This window comes from Capra hircus, chromosome 6 (genome assembly GCF_001704415.2).
Source record: "Capra hircus breed San Clemente chromosome 6, ASM170441v1, whole genome shotgun sequence".
Taxonomy (NCBI): Eukaryota; Metazoa; Chordata; class Mammalia; order Artiodactyla; family Bovidae; genus Capra; species Capra hircus.
In genome coordinates, this window is record NC_030813.1 from 30000001 (window position 1) to 30020733 (window position 20733).

The 20733-nt window shown below is 38.1% G+C and overlaps 1 protein-coding gene across 5 annotated transcripts in view; it reads right to left on the reverse strand.

The window, feature by feature from the left end:
* BMPR1B (bone morphogenetic protein receptor type 1B) overlaps window positions 1-20733 on the reverse strand; it is a 448166-nt gene that overhangs the window by 105383 nt on the left and 322050 nt on the right. The window contains exon 1 of one of the 5 annotated variants that reach the window (XM_013964506.2): window positions 3488-4201. Coding sequence (XP_013819960.1) covers window positions 3488-3560 — 73 coding nt within the window. The 5' untranslated portion in view covers window positions 3561-4201. 5 annotated transcript variants of the gene reach the window in all.

Below are 20733 nucleotides of genomic sequence, written 5' to 3' on the forward strand. Positions count from 1 at the left end.
GCTTTTGTTCATTGGGTTTGGGGGTTTCCCTCTATTCCAAAAGAGCTAATACCTACTTCCTGCTGCTGCTGCTAAGTCCTATCTTGCCTTTTTCCCAGTAACGCTTCATTGATATAGAATTACTCCTAAAGACCGAAAGTTGGCTACCAATTTTTATTTTAATCTGATTGTTGTATAGTCTATTACTATGATTTTATAGGGGGGGCACCGGCACTGCAAAAATTTTCACATATACATTTAACAAGAAGCCAAATAAACATCTCACCTTTTAAAATGCCAGAGCACGAGGAACATCCTTGTCAGGAAGGGTGCATTGTTGCCACCAATGTGTTAGAACAAACAGAAAGCATACTTTACTTTTTAGTTCCCTCAATCTATCACCTTTATAACCTCACTAAATTCCTTTGGCAGAACTTCACAAGAATGGTAGTGACCAAAATGATGGTAAACACTGTTTACACGTTGTACTATGTTCATTAGGATTGCCTGTAATTCCCTACTGTGATTTGAGAAACAAGGGGCAGGGTGGCATCAATAAATCAATCTCTAAAATACTATATTTCAAGCAGAAATGAACATTACAGCTCTTCACCATTACAGGTCATCTTTTCACTTTTAGAAGGAGACAATTCCATATCTCGAGTTTTAAAAAATATATTCCTGAAGCAATCACAATGTGCCAATATAAAAAACAGAATGTTCAAAACCTACCAACATGTACCCTTTCTCCCTTTTTTTCTTAGACTATGTCTCCTCAAGTAAAACGTTTAAGATAAGAGTTAAGCGGTGATAAGATTTAGGCTGATGAATCACCCCACAAACAGGCCAACCTAGCTACTTTGTTCCACTTGTGTGACTTTGCAGAGCTTTGTACCATTTAAGGTAGAATTGGAATAACGGACATATTCCTTCCATGTAGAATGTTTAGGTTTCCATATATTTAAATAACTAAATATTTGTATTAGCCTGAAGCACACACTCTCCAAATGTCTCAAGCTGTCATTTTGAAATACAGTTACTTTAAATAAGTATTTAAGGTCTCAGAACATTAATCTTGGCTTTGTCATTCACTTAATAAGTCATGACCACTACAAAGATCCATGCTTCATATATACCTATCTTAGTGATAATCATTCTTTCTGAAGTACATGCTAATTAATGATCATAACGCATTACAAGTTGTCAATGAATATTTAACTTCAGTAGTCAAAGTTGCTTGGTCTTGGTTGAGCTCATCGTCTCTCTCTATAGCACACTCTGTTTTCTTAAAGGAAAATACATTTTTTCCAGAAAAAAAAAAGAAACTTATTTTATACAAGGTTACAGGTAGATTCTTCAAAAACAGTGAAAATTTCATTAGTGACAAAGCTAGGAATAAAAACTGAGATTCAGTATGTTAATTACAGTCTGCATTGCAGTAAAGAACCTGCCTGCAATGTAGGAGACCTGGGTTTGATCCCTGGGTTGGGAAGATTCCCTGGAGGGCATGGCAATCCACTCCAGTATTCTTGCATGGAGAATCCCTATGGACAGAGGAGCCTGGTTGCCTCCAGTCCATGGAGTCACAAAAAGAGGCAAATACAACTGAGTGGCTAAGCACAGCACACTAATATGAGCTATGGAATTCTTCTAAAGTCTTGTCTCAATTTCCATTTCCAGACTGGTTGTCTCCTATTCCTATACAGATTAACATTATTACTAATGATACTACTAATAGCAAACTCTTAGACAATAGTATGCACTATCTCTCCTCTAAGTGTTTTGTATGTATTTACTATTTAGTAATCAAGTCAAGCCTATGATTAGTTGTTATTATTATTATTATGCCCATTTCACAGTTGAGAAAATCAAGGCACCAATAAGACTCCTCATTTAGTTTACAATCTAGTAAGTGGTAAAGCTAAGATTCAAACCCAGGCATTCTGGCTCCGGAGTTCATACTCTTAACCACTATGCTATGAAATAAATTAGTAGACACACACAGACCCACATGGGCACTCATGTGAAAGGGCTCCGAACAGGGAGTTAAAAAGGTTATGCTTCATAGGAAAAAGCAGGGAATGTCTCTGGGCTTCAACCTTCTCACTGAAGTCAAAAACAGAATACTATCTTAAGGTGTATTCTAATCCTAATATTTATGATTCAAAGATTCAGTCTGTAACACATAGCCTCTTCACTTTTGACTGACATAACGATAAATAGTTTATGTATTCATAGGTTTCAAGGAAAATGATAAAAAGGGAATGAAAAATTGCCCTTAGGCAATCAAGAAATAGTGGTAGCATGAGTAGAGGAGTAAGATCTTTCACCTCATATATATCATGCTTTGAGTTTCTTGGGACATTCTTAAGAAAGTTTCCCTGAGGTCCTTCTGTCTCTTCTAGAAGGTACCAGATTATAACAATATTTGAAAAATAAATTAGTAAACGAAGTGAATGAATTACATGTTGTCTCCCTATCAACATACAAAACTCTTTTGAATTACACATATTTATAACCAGAAATTAAAAGCATTTTTTCATGGAGCCAAGCAATAAAATATAATACTTATATAGTGTTTTGGAACACTGGGAGATTATGAAAAATTAATCTTATAAGTGTCAATCCAAATATATGCCAATTGGTAATACATGCTTCTCAAGTAAACAGTACTGCCAAATAAGTTCTATTAAATACATTCACAGGTATATGAGGCTGACCTATAAATGCATTTCGACCTCACACATATTCCCTTTGTCACCTGGCTTAATTTTATAAAAGGGCTATTTCCTTATTTACAACTTTGTGACTTCCTCACTACCAATCACTATCACAGATAATTATTTCATTTTAAGTTATCCTTCTTCTAACTTGAAAATAGTTCACCTACTTTCATAATTACTTTTTAGCTCTTTAAAATAATTTAATTTTTTTTCTCGTTTAGGAACTTTATACAAGAATAATTCTTCTGAACAAAATGATCACTAAGAAAGCCCCTGTTCTTAAATATGGGTAAACATCTGACATATTCACAAATTACAATTATTGCCATTATAAAACTACAGATTTACTCAATGCATCCATGTAAAAATTACAATGAACTTCAAAGTTAATTAGCTAACTATAAAAAAACCTAACAATACTCAAATAAATTTAAATGATCAAAACAAAGTTTATTAGACTGTTTTCTTAAATTCATCATATAAACTGTCACAGTATGTTGACAATCAACCTCATACTCAAAGTTCCAAACTCAACTGCACATAATTAACTGCTAGAGAAAACAGAAGCTTTGCATCCCTTTTAAAATTATTCTGACACACTCTCTACAAAGCGTTGCCCTGACAGAGAAAGTAGTAAGGTTACAGAGCAGTTGGAGAATGGGAGCTAGAAATGCTTAGCCGTTGAACTTCTGCCCTGAACTTTCCCTTCTGTGATAAAAACCACGAAACCAGACATTCACGGAGCCCCCTGTCAGCACTGTACTGCGGGGCACTGATCTTCTTACCCCTCGTGTGCATAGACAGAAGAATGAGCAAGGAAATGTGAAGCTGCCAGTTTAGTTCGTCCAGCCAACCCATTGCAGCAGGAGAGCAGTCAATGCGACCTGCCTGTTTAAGCCTCCTGTTTCTTGCCTTGCTTCTTTCACGGAGACTCCTCTGCTGCCACTCTTGTCAGAGCTTCCGGCAAGCCTGCCAGCAAGCCCTACACAGGACCGTGAAAGACAAGCCTGTTACAAACTGGTTCTGTCACCACGGAGACTTCAACTGATCACCTCGTGGGGAGGACAACAAAGGGCGGTGAGGACCCCGGGCTGGGTTGTTTTCTTAAGAAAGGAGCCTGACCCAGCTGTCCACACAGAGGCCAGGGCAGGCGGGACTTCGCTCTGGACTGACCACGCCGAAGTCCCCACACCTCCTGGGCAGCTGTGGAGACATTCCGGAGAGACACACACCTATACTGTGCTGACATGGAACTGTTTATTTCTTCTGTTAAGGGTTTTTGCTTTTTTTTCTTTCCCCTCTGCCATGAATGGTAATTCTTTGGGAATCATAGAAAGACAAGAATAAAAAGTTTTTCTTTGATAACACGATAGAAATGTTGCAACACATCAAAGTGTCATGTTACGGCATTTTTTCACACTACATCAACATTTATATAATGAGGCAAATGCTTTTGAATCAAGTGCATGGATACAAAAAAGGGTCATATACAAAAGGCATCTTTAATGAATATTCCAAGTTGAAAGATTTCAGTTAAGCTATTCATTAATTAATTTGATATGACTATACTTTAAAGTTTTCTATAGAGCCAAAAAAAAAAATAAACTGCTATGACCTAACCTATTTTATTATGTGAATAAAACCAAGGTAAGTTATTCAATGTTTTACATGTTAATTATAATTGTGCCTCAATATAACTATGAATATTTTGTAATATTTCAACTTTCCAATGATATTCTGAGTGACCTGTCTGATACTATGGGACATTTTAAAAGACTCTGATTCATGCTGGGAACTGTTGATAATTAAAGAACAGCAAAAAATATAAACAAATTTTCAGTGTTATAGAAAGAACAATATCACCATAGACAGATACAAACAAAAGTAGTTATTAAATCTAATCCATTTGCATGATAAAGGATATATAAGTATGAGAGCAGAGACATAATTCAATGGTTATATCTAAGCATTAGAATGTTTTTACTTGAAATTTTACGAATCACTTTCTTGGAAAAAAAAATCTCTGCTTTCTTCTTAAGAGATACCCCACTTCTCTTCACATACACCAGCAACTCCCAGCACTATCCTAACGTGGCATTCAAATCTATTCTCCGTCTTAGAGTAGCTGAACAATTGCTTGTTAGCATTTAATAAATTCTATTAATACTATCAATCCAACATCCTCAGTTCCATTTCATGAAATGGAATTTCACACCAATACAATATTTTTAACCACATAGAAAATTTTGGAATATTCTAAGCTTAAACTACATGTTAAAGCATTTCACAGAATCCACACACCTTACTTCTCAGGAAAATAGAAGTTTGGGGAGATAAATGAAATAATCTTTCAGTATCATTTATCCATATTCCTTTTAGGGAGACTGAGGCATACTAAAATGAATAAGAGTGATCAGGATCAAAGGGGTCATGTGAGTGAAGAGCAGACCAAAATCAAGCAAATAGAACCTCTTGTCCAAACTTTCTACATTCGGCTCAGTGCCACATCACAACATGGTTCCACTGCCAATTTGGAACCTAGCCTTGAGCTCTGGGATGAAGAGTGAATGGCTAAAATGTGGGACAGTTCCCACTGCTCACATTTCCCCAATATGGGCATCCACAAATGGTACAAAGCATAAAGAGAGAATAGTTGCTCTCACCCCAAAATCCTAATTCAGTTCAAAACAAGACATACCAGCCACCATTTCTGATGAACTATGTGCTAGCTGAAGTAAATGCACTCAAGAAGTTCACAGCACCATAGAAAAAGCGGCATTTATATAATAGAGAACTAAGTAAAAAACAGTAGTCACTTTAAAATGAAGTGTCTTCAAATGGAATAAAGATGGAAAATCAGAGTAAGGGATGGATTAGACTGGGACCAACATTGAAGGCAGAGTTGGATGCTGAAATATGAATTGAACTTACACAGAGATAGAGGAAATGAAAAGAGAGGAAATTATACGAGCAAGGATTAGAGGCAGGATTAAATATTTCATTTGTGCAATAGCATGAGACAAAAAAAAACCTTATTGGAACAGATGGCTCCTATAGTAAATGGTTGGAAAGAAACCTAGACAGAGTGGAAGCAGACTGTGCAGGACTCTGAATTAAGGTTACAGAGTTTAGGCTATCTATCATATAAATAACTGACAGGCTTTCGAGCATGAACTGGCTTAATTAAGTTTTATAAAGGTTTAAGATTTCAGAATATAAGATGAGTCTCTGAACCTGAATCTCCAATTATGTGAGTAGAGGGCTTCCCTTGTGGCTGAGCTGGTAAAGAATCCTCCTGCAATGCAAGAGACATGGGTTCGATCCCTGGGTTGGGAAGATCCCCTGGAGAAGGGAAAGGCTACCCACTTCGGTATTCTGGTCTGGAGAATTCCATGGACTATATAGTCCATGGGGTTGCAAAGAGTCGGGCACAACTGAGTGACTTTCACTTTCACTGGTGGCTCAGATGGTAAAGAATCTGCCTGTAATGCAGGAGACCCAGGTTCAATCCCTGCGTCAGGAAGATCCCCTGGAGAAGGAAATGGCAACCCACTCCAGTATTCTTGCCTGGAGAATTCCACAGACAGAGGAGCCTGGCGGGCTACAGTCTATGTGGTTGCACAGAGTTGGACATCATTGAGCAACTCTCACACACTCACTCTTGTGAATGGAAGTAAAAATTAGAAGTGTGAGGAGAGTTTTTCATTTAGTCAAAGTTTTTGGCAATACAGATTTCTTTCTTTCTTCCTTTTTTTTTTAACTTATATGAAGAAATTCAAGAGGTAGCCCTATTAATTCCCTCCATTTTGCCTTTACCATTTAACATATGCCAGGTTTCCCTGGTGGCTCAAATGGTAAAGAATCTGCCTGCAATACAGGAGACCTGGGTTCAATCCCTGGGTCAGGAATATCCCTTAGAGGAGGAAATGACAACCCACTCCAGTATTCTTGCCTGGAGAATTCCATGGACAGAGGAGCCCAGTGGGCTACAGTCTATGAGGTCGCAAAGAGTCGGACATGACTGAGCAACTAACCCTTTCACCTTTCTTTCAGATACCAACAGTGCAGGAGATGTTGTATAAAACACATACTTCAATTCCAGACAAACAGGCTCAAAAGATCTTTAAAAATTCTTGTAATGCAGATCAGAAATCTGACTTGGCAAAGAAAAAAAAATCCATATTTGCATATGATTTAGCCTACTCACTGTAAAGTACACACCAAATGAGGCTTCAAAGAAAGCTCTGAGAGAATATTGAAAGAAAGGTATCAAATTGAATTTGTACACCTGAGAGGGGCGAGGAAAGAAAAAAGACTGCAGCTAGTATTACCAATATGAATACAAGTCATCACTCTGTATCATCTGTAGAACTCATACACAGATGCACTTATTCTAGGTTTGTGGATCCATCTTCTAGAGAAAGCCTATTTGTGTCATCTGTATAATCTTAGGTAAATTATTTAAGCTCTCTGTTCTATAATCTACTCAGTACCTGTTAAGATTGTTATACCAAGTAGACAAGTAAATGAACAGAAATTACTGAATACAGTGCCGAGTACATAGTAGGACATCAGAAAATAGTCAACTTCCTGACAACTTTCACTGATCACTCTCCTGCCTCTTGGCCAAAAAAAAAAAAAAATCCTTATTAACAATAATGTTCTTTAATATGACATTTGCCAAATTCTTCCCATCACAAATGATATCACTAAAACAAGGATATAATATATACATATATATATCTTAGGATAATTGAGTTTTAAAAATTCATATTATACTCACAAAGGCAAATATTTAATTATTTTATGTACCTCATTTATTAAATCATTATATAATTGAAGAAATACAAGAAGCAGTTTGAAATATGAGACTACTTTATAACAGTTTCAACTTAAGACTTATTTTCACATAAAACTCCTCCAAATCTCCTGATTTTATATATAGACAGAGTTTTTTAAACTCTATGTGGGGGACTGTGTCCAGTGAAGGGGGTATGGGAGCATTACACCATACCTGCCTGTAGGACAAAACCTACCTTGTAGTGGGCGAAGACAAACACACCCAAATCACGACAAGGCTCTACAGACATGGCCGGCTCTGCCCAGGGAACACGGGAAAGACAGTGCATAAGCAAAGATTAATTCTGGCCGGGGGTGGGATTGGACTTGTGGGGAAGAGGCATTTGAACTAGGTCTTCAAAGATAAGTAGGAATTCACTGGGTGAAGGGAGGGCAGAGGGATTCCAAGCAAAGAGAACAGACAGCACAGACATTTATGAGCAAGAAAAAGAGCAATGTTTGCGGAGAACATGAAATCCTGTATATGCCTTGAGAGCAGAGAAACTGGGCTGGAAAAGCAGACTGGGAGAGAGACATTGGGAAGGAAGGGCCCTATAGCTCCTTTTTTTTTTTTTTTTTTTTCCTAGAAAACTAATTTTATTTTATTTTTTAATTTTATTTATTTTTTTATTTTTTTAATTTTAAAATCTTTAATTCTTACATGCATTCCCAAACATGAACCCCCCTCCCACCTATAGCTCCTAATTTGATTTTTTATCTTATCTTACATGCATAGGAAGCAATGCCTTGGCCTCTGAATGGGGTGTCTGCACAGCCTCCATTGTATGAGCTGACCACAACTACTTCTTGCAGCTGACTGTGTTTCAAAAGAAACTAGCAAAATTTTTGAGATTAGATGAAAAATATTTTCCTTTTTATATAAGAAAATGCAACAATTTCCTTAATAGTCTCCATGAAAACAATAAGGTGAGTGTTATTTTCTTTAACACTTGAACATCTCTGCTAATATTGTTTGCAATGTTTACTTTTAAACTTCTGCTCAAACACACAGACACATAAACAGTTCTTTCCTTGCTCCTGTTAGAAGTTATAGCATTTTAAGTACCTACCATGCCACAGAGTTTTGCAGTAAAATAGGTTTCATACTTTCACACTAGTTGCACAAAAATTAGAAAAGTGTGTTCAGAATTGTACTGGCTAATGCGTCTTGTCATTCTGATTCTCAGCTTTACACTTAACAAAATAATATAAAAAGTTACTCCCTTCTCAGAGAAAAAATAAACAATAGAACTCAAGTGTGCAAAAAACCTTTTTTCCTGACTCTGGGGTTTACAAAGGCCACAAATTCAGTGGCTTTCAGGCTGCCTCTTGCCTCCCCACCCCATTCTAATTTGCAGCATTCCACATCACTAGTCATTAACAACCCAAAGCTCCCTTCAGCTGCACAGTGAAAGACCATCACATCATGACAAATAAACAATCCCTTCCTCCCTCGGAGGAGTGACACATTATTCTGAGCACGTCTTCTCTCTGCTTTCATGGCTCTGCCAAGGTCCCCCCATGAGTGGGAAGGGGTAAAAAGAGAGAAAAAATATCCCACAACTTGTCTAAAGCATGTAGAGGATGATTTGTGTTCTTACTTACGGGATATGACTGTCACTGCTGATCTGCCTTCAGGCCTAGATTACATGTGATAAGGGCTGACCTTCTTTACGTATTCACACATTATGCACTCATGGAGAGCAGGCAGGACACAAAAGTCCTTCAGATGTTCTGGACATCAATCAAGTGCACAGCATGGAGCCTGCCAAACTTTTCTTCCATTTACTCAGAGAGAGGAAGGGGGAGTCCAAGACAGACTTAATAAAGTTTAAAGCTATGCCACAGTATATTTGGGGAGACCATTGTTATTAAAAGGGTGCTATTTGAAAAAAATTCTCTACAGTTACCACTAGCAACAAAAAAATTTCACACACAAGTAAAAAGAGACAACCAGATTGCACTTCAGCTTTAAAATTTCCAAACCTTTACTTATAAACAAGGTCAATGATTTTAGCAGATTGATATTTTTTCCTGAAATAATTGTTCACTAAAGATATATATCAAAAACTAAAACTATGAATTTTATAACAACCATCATAGAAGGTATCCTTTTTGAGGCATTTATAAAAGTAATAAGAGTATTTGTTATAAAATACTCTGAACATATCTTAATGAAATTAAATACCAATCAATAGCATAAGCCATTTTTACCTAATACAAATATGATCATTATTAACAGGGTACAGTCCCAATAATATGAAGTAGACATAATATCTTCTGATACAGGCTTTCAGTGTTGGTCTTTTATCATTGCTACTCCTCACAACTCAATAAAGGGATCTGAGAGCTTATAAAACACAACAAATAAGCCCAAACTATATTCTCCTAAAATAATGTAACACTATGGACTTAGAGGGTATAATTTGATCATCAGCACAAACCCATTGCAAAAAGATGTTTCATGGAATTTTCTAACAGAATAATATCTTAAATATAGGACACTATCATTTACCTAGAGATTGTGAGGTTTTTTTAAAAAGCCTATTTCAGACCATGAATATAACAAGGACCTGTACAGCCTGCATCCAAGATAAGACTAGACACAAAAAACAATTAAAGAATAGCAGAGAATTAAAGGCAACTTACACAATTAAACTGCTAATGAAAATGAACTCAGTTTGTTAAGATAAGCTATAGAGTTAAAGTAAAAACAGAACAATAATAAACCTCCAGACTGCCCCCAGGACCTCTGAACCCCGTACAGGCATAATTCTATTAATACCTGGTTTCAGTGTGATGCAAATAAAGGCTAAGTGGCGAAAACCACTAGACCATTCAGGTAGGACCTAAATCAAATCCCTTATGATCATATAGTGGAAGCGAGAAATAGATTTAAGGGACTAGATCTGACAGACAGAGTGCCTGATGAACTATGGAATGAGGTGCGTGACACTGTACAGCAGAATGGGATGAAGACCATCCCCAAGAAAAAGAAATGCAAAAAAGCAAAATGGCTGTCTGAGGAGGCCTTACAAATACCTGTGAAAAGAAGAGAAGAGAAAAGCAAAGGAGAAAAAGAAAGATATACCCATTTGAATGCAGAGTTCCAAAGAATAGCAAGGAGAGATAAGAAAGCCTTCCTCAGAGATCAATTCAAAGAAATAGAGGAAAACAACAGAATGGGAAAGACTAGAGATCTCTTCAAGAAAATCAGAGATACCAAGGGAAAATTTCATGTTAAGATGGGCTTGATAAAGGACAGAAATGGTATAGACCTAACAGAAGCAGAAGATATTAAGAAGAGGTGGCAAGAATACACAGACGAATTATACAAAAAAGATTTTCATGACCCAGATAATCATGATGGTGTGATCACTCACTTAAAGCCAAACATCCTGGAACATGAAGTCCAGTGGGCCTTAGAAAGCATCACTACAAACAAGGCTAGTGGATGGGGATGGAATTCCAGCCGAGCTATTTCAAATCCTGAAAGATGATGCTGTGAAAGAGCTGCACTCAATATGCCAGCAAATTTGGAAAACTCAGCAGTGGCCACAGGACTGGAAAAGGTCAATTTTCATTTCAATCCCAAAGAAAGGCAATGCCAAAGAATGCTTAAACTACCGCACCATTGCACTCATCTCACATGCTAGCAAAGTAATGCTCAAAATTCTGCAAGCCAGGCTTCAGCAATATGTGAACCGTGAAATTCCAGATGTTCAAGCTGGTTTTAGAAAAAGCAGCGGAACCAGAGATCAAATTGCCAACATTTGCTGGATCATGGAAAAAGCAAGAGAGTTTCAGAAAAACATCTATTTCTGCTTTATTGACTATGTCAAAGCCTTTGCCTGTGTGGGTCACAATAAACTGTGGAAAATTCTGAAAGAGATGGGAATACCAGACCACCTGACCTACATCTTGAGAAATCTGTATGCAGGTCAGGAAGCAACAGTTAGAACTGGACATGGAACAACAGACTGGTTCCAAATAGGAAAAGGAGTACGTCAAGGCTGTATCTTGTCACCCTGCTTATTTAACTTCTATGCAGAGTACATCATGAGAAATGCTGGGCTGGAAGGAGCACAAGCTGGAGTCAAGATTGCCGGGAGAAATATCAATAACCTCAGATATGCAGATGACACCACCCTTATGGCAGAAAGTGAAGAAGAACTAAGGAGCCTCTTGATGAAAGTGAAAGAAGAGAGTGTAAAGTTGGCTTAAAGCTCAACATTCAGAGAACTAAGATCATGGCATCCGGTCCCATCACTTCACGGCAAATAGATAAGAAACAGTGGAAACAGTGACAGACTTTATTTTGGGGGCTCCAAAATCATTACAGATGGTGACTGCAGCCATGAAATTTAAAGACACTTACTCCTTGGAAGAAAACTTATGACCAGCTGGTCATAACTTTTAACAGCATATTAAAAAGCAGAGACATTATTTTGTCAACAAAGGGTCTGTCTAGTCAAGGCTATGGTTTTTCCAGTAGTCATGTATGGATGTGAGAGTTGGACTATAAAGAAAGCTGAGCACCGCAGAACTGATGCTTTTGAACTGTGGTGTTGGAGAAGACTGTCGAGAGTCCCTTGGACTGCAAGGAGATCCAACCAGTCCATCCTAAAAGAGTTCAGTCCTGGGTGTTCACTGGAAGGACTGATGTTGTAGCTGAAGCTCCAACACTTTGGCCACCTGATGCGAAGAGCTGACTCATCTGAAAAGACCCTGATGATGGGAAAGATTGGGGGCAGGAGGAGAGGGGGATGACAGAGGATGAGATGGTTGGATGGCATCACCGACTCAACGGACATGAGTTTGGGCGAACTCCAGGAGTTGGCAATGGACAGGGAGGCCTGATGTGCTGCAGTTCATGGGGTTGCAAAGAGTTGGACCTGACTGAGCAACTGAACTGAACTGATGGACGTGAGAGTTGGACTATAAAGAAAGCTGAGTGCCGAAGAATATGACTGAACTGAACTGAAGGTCACACTTGTGCTCCAGGAATAGGGAACCAGGTGATACATAAAATGTGAGATTATTCTGTATGTTATTCATTGCATGTTATTCAATCCATTACCTGGTCAGTATGACTGCCTCAGATAAGAAGCTAAATTTGAATGAGAGGGAGATGTCTTGACAGGAGCTGGAAAGTAAGTAACCCAGGGAGGATAAATAGGCTATTTCTAAAAGATTATAGGATGATGATGCTAATGACATTACATACCACTTGGTGAACTTCTACTCTTTAGGCTCTACGCTATGTAACTAACATACATTGCCTCATTGGTCCTCACTGCCTCCTTGAATGAGGGAGTGAGCATTAGTTACTCAGTTGTGTCTGATTCTTTGCGACCCCATGGACTGTATAAACCACCAGGCTCCTCTGTTCATGGGGTTGCCCAGGCAAGAATTCTGGAGTGGATTGCCATTTCCTTCTCAAGGGGATCTTCCTGACTCAGGGATCGAACCAGGGTCTCCCACGTTCCAGGCAGGCTCTTTACTGTCTGCGCCACCAGGGATATCATTCCCACTTACAGATGAGAATACTGAGTAAGCCTGAGCCAAAGAGGCCTGGAGCTGGTCACCGGTAGATAGGATCAGTCACCAGCATTTCATTGGCTAGAGACTAACATGCTTCTGCTCTGCAAGAAATAACTGGGGCAGAAACCATCCACTCAGTTGATAGAAGACTCAGAGACATGGGCTGGTAAGATTCACTCAGAGAACATGACTGCCAGAAATTCTGAAGGCTAGAGCAAATGAGTGATCAGATACCCTCAATCCTAAACCTGTGGATTCAGAGGAGTGGGACAAGGGACATTCTGGTAATCAAAGCAGTGAATTCAGAGGTCAGCAGTTTCAGATAAAAGTGAGAGATGTAACTTGCCTCTAGACCATGTGTATTAGTTGTTTATAAAAAGTGTATTAATAATAATTAAAACATAAGCTTAAATTCATTGATTTAAAGCAGTGTCTTGTATACATCTTTTCTTTTAACTTTTCCAGCAGGCCTTCAGTGTACGTTTATTAACCAGTGAAGCAGCTAAGGTGAGGGAAGTGTTTTCCCTTCAGTCAGCCTGTGCTTCAGCAGGTATAGTACGGCAACTCTGTCAACTTAGGAGAGAGAAAAAGTGGGTGTAGGAAGTCACCAGAAAAATGTAATGCACTCCTCCCTCCACCAGATGAGTCCAAGTTTGTTTTAATGAAAGATGCTATTTTCTTCACACATGAGAAAGCTGTTGAGAAGATCTACTTTGCCCCACTTGCAAGGAACTGTGTGAGAAAAGGATTTTTGTTGTTTAATACTTTGGCCCCAGTCTCTTCAGTATTAAAGTTACTCACTAGGAAAATAATGAACCACAGAAGCTACTAACTTGCCCTACCTGAAGCTCTCTTCCAAAGGATATTATCTTCTTTATCAAATTAGTACTAATGCACCCCTAAGCATAAAAGCAAAACCTCCAAGTATCTCTCTGCATCTCTTGCTAGCCATTATAAAAATCATCATTTAAAAATCAATTCTTAAAGACAATTACTATCACTCTACTCTTATTTCATCCTAGAGTCAATTATGCATTAATTTCATGCAAATCCAACTTGAACTGGTATTAAACTGAAAATAAGAATTTATATTTAAATTATTATACAAAAAAATTTTACCTTGTATGTTTCCTTGTAAATTCCTCTGAATATAAATTAGAAGGAAGGTGCATCTTAGTTTACACAAATAAAGAAATATAAAAGGAGTTAAAGTATAACCCTATTTAAACATTTGAAAAATATATGCTCAAGTTCACATATCATATGAAGCCAGCTCCTAGAAAATCTGTTTTCCACTCTTTGGAAAATACCTAAGTATGTATATAAGGAATCACATGAGTACAAGTTTCCTAAAGTAAAAGAGAAGACATTTGTAACAAAGAAATGTTTGGTTTTATTTAGCATCCATCAGCTTTCTCAGGGTATTTTTTCAACAGTTGTGCTGCCATTATATGATTTCCACATTTCTTAGCAGGCTTAGCTGTTAGTAGTCTTTTACAAATTGATGCTAGAAGAACTACAAGGGTTACCGAAAGCTAATTTTGATTTAATGTGACACTGAAAATCTATGTACATGCAAAAATATTTTCAAATATGAGAAGACTGTCACAATTTTCAGTTCAGAATCATAACATGCTAGATTTTTTCATCTCTTCTACCAGCCAGAAGTCAACTGTGTATATTGAAAATACTTTCCTAATGACAGATGGTTGATACCAAAAGGATGCCTGAAATATACTGTATCTTGTATAAATACACACGCATGCATATAATTCCCTATCTTCCCTCACCTGTCCCCAGATATAAAGCACAGCTGTTTAGTGTTTTGAGTTTTTTATAAGAAACATTTTCTATAATAACTTCATTAAAGCCTTTCTAATATACCCCATATCTGGAGAATTTCCACAAGTTTCAGGGTTGGTTTGAATTTTTAAATAGTTTGTAATAAATAAATTTTTAAAAAACCCCACACATAGACCTTATTCAATCAGAGTACGTCACCGTACAGAGAAACCAGACTTCAGTCTTAGTGGAACCCTTTTCTCCCGTGCTCCATCCCAAGCATTACAGCCAAATCAGAGGATACTAAATGTACATGAAGTGACAAAAGTAAGATGCTCAAATTATGGGGATAAAAATGATGAGCTTTACAGACCACGACAGCAAATAAAATCAGTGGCATATCAGGAACAAAATCCCCACTAGTCTAATGAAAATATATGAAATTCTAATACCACTCTTGTCTAATACAAAAATCTTAGTTACACAGGCATTCCTTTATCTGTTCACTTTGCTCTATATTTCTTATTATATTATAGTTAGTCAACAACCTGAGTGGTCATGTCTGTTACTATAAAATACCCAGATGAAAACTTAAAAAATTTAGTCAACCAGAGAGTTATCTTGAGGATTATGCCAAATGAAACATTCAAATTCAACCTTAATTGACATGAGTAAAACCTGAATTTATTCAGATGATTTAAGGCCAATCCAGATGATCAATTTGATTTAAATAGTCACCATAATTTCTACTCTGAGACCTCAATATATCTCATTAGCACCTTCACTAAAAAATTTGTTAAAAAAAAAAAAAAGGAAAAGAGGAAGTTCAAAAGCAACAGCTGCTCTTTTAGAAACACTTGTTTAAAAGGGGTGTTTAATTTTTCATTAAATTATATGTATATAGTCAGAAATTGACAACTGAACAACAAGATGTTCACTTCACTCTGAGGCAAAAAAAAAAAAACTATATTGCAGTTTACTTTCTGTCTCTTCAGTAAAGAATCTTGCCTCACTTTGCATCTCTTATATAACATTATCTTTCTGTATTGGTTTTTCACTATCTCTTTCTGGAAGTTGTTAAAAATAAAAATAGCCTATGAAAAGCAAGTTTGAAGTCTTTCTGAATTGTATATGAAGATTTAGATTAACCCCATAGTGAGAGTAGATGCTTAGGATGTCCTTCTGAAGTCTTTGTGGTGGTTTACAAGGTCATATAAAAGGTGGCTTCTCCAAGGAAGACATATAGATGGCTAACAAATACATGAAAAGATGCTCAACATCACTCATTATCAGTTCAGTTCAGTTCAGTCACTCAGTCATGTCCGACTCTTTGCAACCCCATGAATCACAGCACGCCAGGCTTCCCTGTCCATCACCAACTCCCGGAGTTCACTCAGACTCACGTCCACTGAGTCCGTGATGCCATCCAGCCATCTCATCCTCTGTCGTACCATTCTCCTCCTGCCCTCAATCCCTCCCAGCATCACAGTCTTTTCCAATGAGTCAACTTTTCATATGAGGTGGCCAAAGTACTGGAGTTTCAGCTTTAGCATCATTCCTTCCAAAGGCAGAGAAATGCAAATCAAAACCACAATGAGGTACCATTTCACACCAGTCAGAATGGCTGCGATCCAAAAGTCTACAAGCAATAAATGCTGGAGAGGGTGTGGAGAAAAGGGAACCCTCTTACACTGTTGGTGGGAATGCAAACTAGTACAGCCACGATGGAGAACAATGTGGAGATTCCTTTAAAAACTGGAAATAGAACTGCCTTATGACCCAGCAATCCCACTGCTGGGCATACACACTGAGGAAACCAGAATTGAAAGAGATACGTGTACCCCAATGTTCATCGCAGCACTGTTTATAATAGCCAGGACATGGAAGCAACCTAGATGTCTATCAGCAGATGAATGGATAAGAAAGCTATGGTACATATACACAATGGAGTATTACTCAGCCATTAAAAAGAATACATTTGAATCAGTTCTAATGAGGTGGATGAAACTGGAGCCGATTATACAGAGTGAAGCCAGAAAGAAAAACACCAATATAGTATACTAACACATATATACGGAATATAGAAAGATGGTAATGATAACCCTGTATGCGAGACAGCAAAAGAGACACAGATGTATAGAACAGTCTTTTGGACTCTGGGAGAGGGAGAGGATGGGATGATTTGGGAGAATGGCATTGAAACATGAAAAAAAAAACAAAAAAAGGTGGCTTCCAAATATCTCACTGGGTTCTTCCACTATTCTTCCCCTTCCTCATTCTGTCCCTCAAACACACCAAGCATGCTCCAGCTCAGAACTCTGGGTCTCCCACTCCTCTGCCTACAACGCTCCTTCCTTAGATACCTACTTAGCTCCCTCCATCACCTTCTTCAAGTCTTGGTTCCATTCTCAATTCAGTGAAGCCTCTCCTTCACTCCATGAACCACTGCAACACTCCTATCCCCAAACCCCAACTAGTCCCTATGAGACCTGTATTCCCACCATTCTAATGAAATTCTTCTTTCAAAGACGAACAAATCCAACTAATTTTTCTTACTCTGCTTTGCTTGTTTTTTCTACTTACCACCTTTAACCAGTATAAAATTAAACTAGCTTTTTTATTGTTAACTACTTGGCTCCCCTCACCCCTGCAGAGTGTAAGGACCCCCTGGGCACTGATCTTTGTCCACTGTTCACTTAGATTCTGCAAGCACTTACAATGGTTACTATGAAGTAGGTGCTCAATAAATCTTTTTTCCCCCAAGTATTTCCGTTGACAAATCTTAGCTCTCACTTCCTCAAGCACCTGACCCTTACTGCCACTTTACTCCCATCTCAATTCCTTTTTCCCTGTAAATCTCTACTTGCTCTTATATTCTATCACCACCATTCTACTGAAATTCTTCTTTCAAAACTCAACAAATCCAGTGAATTTTTCTTAGTCTTTATCCTTTCTGTCCCCCGGCAATGTGACACTGTCTCTACTTTCCCTCTTAAAATTCTCATTCATTTAAAAGTAAATTGAACACATAGAATTTACTAAGGTCTCACTAGAAGCTCTTCGTTCGGTTTTCATAATGAGGGCCTATTCATCCAAGTTTCTTTCTCTCATGTTCATATAATATAGATAACCATGATTCTTTCCCAATGAGTTCTTCTCTCAAATGTTTTCCTTTGTAAAGCCCAGGTTTCAGCTAGTATCATTTTGACTACGAGGCTAAACCTATTTTTTTGAACCACCACTCCCCTATTTCCAACTACAAATGCAAGTCTAAATACTATTATTACTTCTACAGCACTCCAAATTCTACCTCTCTCAACTCTGGATGTTGCCATGCTTTGCAATCACCTAGCTTTAAGCCTTTCTCATTTCCTAAGTGTTGGGCATTTTCCATTTGTTTGAGACAGAACTCTACCAAAATAAAAGGTAAAAAATTTCACAGATTCACTTTCTTTGCCTTTCTAGCAGCTAGGACATGACTATAGGACCAAAACCTTCCAAATCAGATGTGCCTCTCCCAGACTTTACACAAAGCTACCAGAGAGCTCAGGGCATACATTCTGACCAGTGCTTCCAAAGGCAGCAGCACCAGGTACAGGTGTAACATCTGGACCTAGCATTGAAGACGTGAGCAGGTAAGTGAGAATGCCCATGCTGAACTGGTGACACTGCTGTCCTTCTTACAAGATGAATAGTGGCCTGCAATTTTAAATACAGTTCTAGGTAGTGTCTCTTCCAAACTTGGTTCTCATTTCTTCCTGGTTGTTGTTCAATTGCTCAGTCCTGTCCAGCTTTCAGAGACCCCATGGACTGCAGCACACCAGGCTTCACCATCTCCCAGAGTTTGCTCCAATTCATGTCTATTGAATCGGTTATGCCATCCAGCCATCTAATTCTCTGTCTTCCCCTTCTCCTCCTGCCCACAACCTTTTCAAGCATCATGTTCTTTTGCAATGAGTTGGGTCTTTGCATCAGGTGCCAAAGTAATGGAGTTTCAGCTTCAGCATCAGTCCTTCCAATGAATATGCACGGTTGATTTCCTTTAGGACTGACTGGTTTGATCTCCTTGCAGTCCAAGGGATTCTCAAGAGTCTTCTCCAGCACCACAATTCAAATGCATCAGTTCTTCAGCACTCAGTCTTCTTTATGGTCCAACTCTCACATCCATACATGACTACTAGAAAAATCATATATTTGACTAGACAGACCTTTGTCAGCAAAGTGATGTCTCTGCTTTTTAATGCAATGTCTAGTTTTGTTATAGCTTTTCTTGCAAGGAGCAAGCGTCTTTTAATTTCATGGCTACAGTCACCCTCTGCAGTGATTTTGGAGCCCAAGAAAACAGTCTGTCACTGCTTCCAATTTTTCCCCATCTATTTGCCATGAAGTGATTGGATCGGATGCCATGATCTTAATTTTTTGAATGTTGAGTTTTAAGTCAGCTTTTTCACTCTTCTCTTTTTTTTTTAATTTTATTTATATTTTTTATTTTTTAAATTTTAAAATCTTTAATTCTTACATGCGTTCCCAAACATGAACCCCCCTCCCACCTCCCTCCCCATAACATCTCTCTGGGTCATCCCCATGCACCAGCCCCAAGCATGCTGTATCCTGCATCAGACATAGACTGGCGATTCAATTCTTACATGATAGTATACATGTTAGAATGCCATTCTCCCAAATCATCCCACCCTCTCCCTCCCTCTGGGTCCAAAAGTCCATTATACACATCTGTGTTCACTCTTCTCTTTCAACCTTATCAAGAGGATCTTCAGTTCCCTTCACTTTCTGCCATTAGGGTGGTGTAAGTTTCATATCTGAAGTTACTGACATTTCTCCTGGCAATCTTGATTCCAGCTTGAGCTTCATCCAGCCCAGCATTTCACATGATGTACTCTACATAGAAGTTAAATAAGCAGGGTGACAATATACAGCCTTGATATACTCATTTCCCAATTTTGAACCAGCCTGTTGTTCCATGTCCAGTTCTAATGGCTACTTCTTGATCTGTGTCCAGATTTCCCAGGAGGCAGGTAAGGTGGTCTGGTATTCCCATCTCCTGAAGAATTTTCCAGTCTGTCATGATCCACACAGTCAAAGGCTTAAGCATAGTCAACAAAGCAAAACTAGATGTTTTTGTGGAATTTCCTTGCTTTTTTCCACCATCCAACGAATGTTGACAATTTGATCTCTGGTTCTTCTGCCTTTTCTAAATCCAGTTTGTTCATATGTGAAGTTCTCAGTTCACATACTATTAGTATGAACTCTAGCTTGAAGGATTTTGAGCATTACCTTGGTTAGCATGTGAAATGATTGCAATTGTGTGGTAGTTTGAACATTCTATGGCACTGCCCTTCCTTGATACTGGAATGAAAATTGGCCTTTTCAAATCTTGCGGCCACTGTTGAGTTTTCCAAATTTGCTGGCATACTGAGTGCAACACTTTCACAGCATCACCTTTCAGGATTTGAAATAGCTCAGTTGGAATTATATCACCTCCTAGATGAATCCAGATTTCTTCCTGGATAATCTATGAACTAGCAAATATCCTCTTATTTGCTTTATTTTCCATGTAAATTAATCATAGTTGGTTTCTGTTGCTTTCAACCTGAAATTTTGAGCAAGATATCCAGGAAGACCCAACTGATTCTCTTGGTAGAAATAATTGTTTCCTTTTCCAAACTTCCATAGTACTTGACAGGTATCATGTCTGTGACACATATCTTATTACCGCATCCTTCATTATAACTATTTATGCCCACTGTCTTCCGTAGGACACTTTATATTCCTTCAGGTGGACTGCCTCTCATTCATCTCTTCCCACACTTTTTCCACTTCCCTCCTTGTTTACTTCACATATTTTTCA